Source organism: Mercurialis annua, linkage group LG5 (assembly GCF_937616625.2).
Source record: "Mercurialis annua linkage group LG5, ddMerAnnu1.2, whole genome shotgun sequence".
NCBI classification, from domain to species: Eukaryota; Viridiplantae; Streptophyta; class Magnoliopsida; order Malpighiales; family Euphorbiaceae; genus Mercurialis; species Mercurialis annua.
The window spans coordinates 44,233,182-44,238,134 of record NC_065574.1 but is presented as its reverse complement, the minus strand read 5'-3'; the positions used below and the strand labels follow the sequence as shown (position 1 = coordinate 44,238,134).

The window sequence follows — 4,953 nt, the reverse complement described above, 5'->3', positions numbered from 1 at the left end:
GTATTTTTAAAATAGTAAACAATAGCAAAGCAACCAGCGAGCAACTTCAGAGCAACCACGAGCAACTATAAAGCAACGAGCAAGCAACAAAATAATTAAAAAGTAAGAAAATTAAAAATATTGAGAAACAATTATTCATCTTTAAAAATAAAGATAATACTCCCTCCGTCCCACAAAAATAGCCAAAATGGCTATTTTGGACGTTCCAAAATATAGGCCAAGTTACTATATTAATTTGAATAATATCAATATTAACCTTAATCAATTTCAACCATTTTTGTTACATTCTATAAATCATTATTAATTATCACATTTTACAATATAAAAATTAATAACAAATTTATCTTTTCAAGATTTAATTACAATTCCAACACAATATTTACCTTTACCATAATATAAATTAATAATACTTAAAATATTTATATAATTAAATTAAGGTTATTATTGTAAGTTATTAAAATATAACTACTTTAATCATGATTTTTTAATTCATGTGCAAACTCTATTTTGCCTATTTTTACGGAACAGAGGGAGTATAATGTTATTTTATAAATATAATTGCAAAGAATTTTTAAAATACATAAATATTCATACTTATAATCTTTTTTTTTGAATAGTGATATACAAATAAATTACAGGGACTCTTTGATAGATTATATATATCTAAACAAGATTTATTATAAAAAAGTATCGTAAAAAACTTAAATGAGAAAATTTCATAAATATTAAAACATGAAAAATAAAGAATCATAATTTATTATCTACTAAAATTTTTAAAATTTATAGTTTTTTTTCCTTATCTGAACATTTGATATTAAAAAAAAACAAATAAACCAACTAAATTCAAATTAAAAAATATGAAATATAAAATTCATAAAAACAAGAATATAGAAACTTATTGTAAAAAATGGATCAATAATTAAAAATCAACTAAAGAGAAATCAAAAAGCAATCGACGGACAATCAAAAATTTAATAAAAAAACGATAATGTAATAGAGCAACTTCAAACTATATAAATAATAAAAAAAGATAAAAAAAATTATGATGAAAGCAATTTTAAAACTTTAAAATAAAAAGAAATTAAAATGACAAGTGTATAAATATATAAATAATGATTTGGAAATATAAAATAACAAGTGTTTCATTAATATTAGAATAAATTAAATAATTCTGAATTTTAATTCAAGCTAATTAATTAAAAAATAATTTTTTTTTTGCATGTATCAAAATTTAATAGAGAATAGAAAATAATATCTAAACATAAATGAGGAATAGAAACAAAACAGAAATAATTGGAGCAACAAAAGGAAATTGTCAGGGCATAATCATTAAGTAAGAGATATTATGTTATTAATGGAATGGGAAAGTAAAGGCGTATTTGTGCAAATAAAATTATAAAACAGCGCACGCTTGTCCATATAGAAGACAACGAGGTATTTTCAAAAATAAAAAAAAGCGTATAGAGTATCATTTCCTCTAATAAAAAGATGATAAAATTAAGGTAAACTATAAATAAATTTTTGAAAAAAGAAATTATGACATTTCATCATTTTTTTAATTATTATAAGACTTGTATACAAGTGATTATGCATTTCTACATAAAGGGTTAATCGATGACGGTGTTCAACTTTAACACTTTTATTCACCGGTTTAAAACATTGAGGGCTAATATGACAATGAAAATAATAAAAGAGTTTAACTTCATCTTTGTAAAAACTGCAAGGATTTGTTTGTTACTTATGCCAAATAAACATTGTGCTATAATTTTACTACTAGAAGCTGCAACTATTTTCAGCTACTTACAAAGATAATGTACAAAGATACAAATGAATATAGTTATAACCCAAAGTTCGTAATCGAACCAGAGTTATTTGTTTCCTTCTACTTGTGACGGGTAAATTTCGTGTCGATCAAATGGTTTGCTTCTCCTAGGAACACCAGCCAAATCACAGAATTCTGTCAAAGTTTTCCTGATTTGCACTCTCTTCTTTCTCTCTGGTGGTCGAGGTCCTAAAACATCTACGTCGATAGTCGCCCCATTAACCTCAGAAGAATGCACAACTGCATCATAAGCCTTTGCAGACAGGTCAAGTTTCTCATTTTGAGCCTTCAAATATAGTTCATATGCAAGCCTGGGTTTACCATCCTTTGCAAGAGCCTCAATCACCATTTGATACGTAATCTTGTTCGGTACCATATTCTGATTTTTCATACGATGAAACCACTCGTATGCTGCACTACCCATATTATTATGTGCGCATCCGCTGATTATTGCATTGTATGTTACAATCGTCGGTTCGATGCCTGATGAAACCATCTCCTGAATTATGGCGTCAACGTATTTAAACTTACCTTGTGCAGCGAAAACTGAAGCCATAATTGTGTAAGCATACACATTAGGCTTCACACCGACCTTAAGCATATGGTCCCACACGCGGACTGCCTCGATGTAAAGTTTACCTTTTTCTAGGGCACTAAGCAACGCACCATAGGAAATAATTGTTGGCCTTTCGCCTTGTTCAATCATTCTACGAAATATTTGCACAGCAGCAGAAGTTTCCGAAGCCTTGGAACAAGCAACAAGAACTGCATTCCATTCCCTACTTCCCGGCTTAAGGCCTCTATCTTCCATCTTGTTTAATAACCTAACGCCCCATCTCCAAATTCCTCTTCTCTTAGCTGCAGTAAGTAAGACATTAAAATGAGAAACAATCAACTCAGAAGACAAGTTATTCGGATTCGGTCCTTTGTCTAACATGTCTTCATAAATTTCCAAAGCTGCCCACCATTTTTTAGTCTTTCCCATCAACCAAATTAGATGGTTGCAGACTGATAAGCTTATTTCAGAATATCTCTCTCTGATCCTAATGTACAATTCTTTTCCAACAATATAATGATCTTCGCGGGTGCAAGCCCACACTAGGCGCTCATACTCTGCTCGACTCGGCTGAAACCCAGCTTTATCCATATCTGCTAGCAGTTTCAATACATTGGTGCTAAAATTGTCATTCCTAACAAGCCACCTCCGCATCACTTGGTAGCAAATACGACTAATGAAGTTTTCGAGCTTAACGAACTCCTTTTCCCAATCCTCATTAGAATCTTTTCCAATCTCACCTTTTAGATACTTCTCTTTGAAATCTATAAAGAATGCGAGAGCTCCATGCCCATCTTCCATACTTCGATAAGCCAGCAAAGCAGTGGAATAAGAAGCAACAGTCGGGGTAAAGCCCTTATTATGTATCTCCTCAAGAATATCAAGGGCCTTCGTAGCTTCTCCCTGCTCTACATAAATACCCATCAAAGTGTTATAAGTTACCACATTAGGATCTATTCCATCTTCAGCCATATCATTCAAGATTTTATCCGTTTCTTCAAATTGTTCAGACTTTTTCACTGCACTCAATAAGCTGTTATAAATAAAAAGGTTTGGACCAGCATGACCACCAAGTTCCTTTCTTCTCCTGAGCCACTCAACGAGAGCCAGGGCGGACTCCATTTTCTTATCCCAGCCGAAACCCTTAATCATAGATGAGTAAACTTTAAGCGGCAATTCACCCTGGTCTTTAAGAACCTCGTCTATATCATCTGCCGTTTTAGCAGAATGCAAGCTACAAGCTAGATTGCGAACATCAATCCTCCTATACTTATATTTACCTTCTTCTTCATCACTTCTAAAATCTAACTCTCTATTCTCTTCTTCGCAATTATTATCGTCATAACTATCTTCTACTCTATCTAAACTACGAGAACCAACATCATCCTTATCACTATTCCCGGACAAACCATCATCGATACTAGATTCTACTTTACGAAATTCACCCTCAATTTCTTGTTTTTCCAATGCACAAGCAAAGGCCACAGATGACCTAAAAGAACCCTTCTTTGGTTGACAAAAGAGCACAAATTTCAGTCTTTTCACATCAAATTGTAAGCTCAAACAACTTCCAATTCTACCACATCTCAAATTACTAGAAACCATTAAAACATCTGAACTTGTACCATGATAATCATTATCAAAAAGACTGTATCTTTTTCTCCTCCTCCTCCTCTTTATACTTGAAAAATAAAGGGAATTCACTTCAACATCCAACTGGGGCACTATGCAGAGGCCACCTTTTAAGGACCACATACTTAAAACTTGCATTTTCAATATAATTTAGCAGAAAATTTAAGACCCGGGACGCTAAATTCAGTTAAAGAACAATATAACATATTCTTCACAGCAGTATTTTTGACAAATTACAAAAGAAACAGAAAAAAATAGTGGACTTAGTGTCTCTGGTTAAACATTAAACACAATCTTTAGTAAAATTAGTTCAGAACTTTGTACCTGAATTGCTGGCAAAAAGCTTTAGTGAACTGAAGTGATAAGAAAATGTTCGATTCTGTGTATTATTTGGCGCTGCTGTGGTATCCTCGTAGCCATACACTTGACCATACAGGACTGAGCAACAGAATGGGAAAATCAGCTATGATAAAAGTTAAAATTAAAATAAGAAGTGGAAAAATCACTGATAAATACTGCGTCGTTTCAAGCATTTTTGTGGGCCGGATAAAGCCTTCGTGATGAAACTAGGTTTGTGGTCTTGTACTGGGGCCTATTTCTGATATTCAAGTCTTTAGTCTCTTTACCTAATGACGAACAAAGGATGAATTCACCCCCTCAACTTCGCACGAAATATCAAAAATGTTATTTAAAGGCTTTTAGATTAAATAGACCCGCAACTTAGAACTTTAATATCAAAAAGCTCCCCCCCCCCTCTGACACAAAAACACACACAAAAAAAAGTGAGATTTTCTAATTACGAATTTTAATCATATATTAACACTAACTAAACATAAATTAAATCCTAACTAACACTAATTAAACCTTATATTCTAATTAAATCAAAAATCTATCACCAGCTCCAATTAGACGCTTAAGTCTCATATCAATTTTTACCTGTTCT

General features: G+C 32.0%; 1 protein-coding gene across 1 annotated transcript; it reads right to left on the bottom strand.

The window, feature by feature from the left end:
- Positions 1 to 1,684: 1,684 nt before the first annotated feature.
- LOC126682321 (protein LOW PHOTOSYNTHETIC EFFICIENCY 1, chloroplastic) lies at positions 1,685 to 4,457 on the bottom strand. The gene has a single exon (XM_050377966.2). It carries the CDS (start codon positions 4,146 to 4,148, stop codon positions 1,869 to 1,871), a length of 2,280 nt encoding a protein of 759 aa, XP_050233923.1. The 5' UTR covers positions 4,149 to 4,457; the 3' UTR covers positions 1,685 to 1,868.
- Between the last annotated feature and the right edge of the window lie 496 nt (positions 4,458 to 4,953).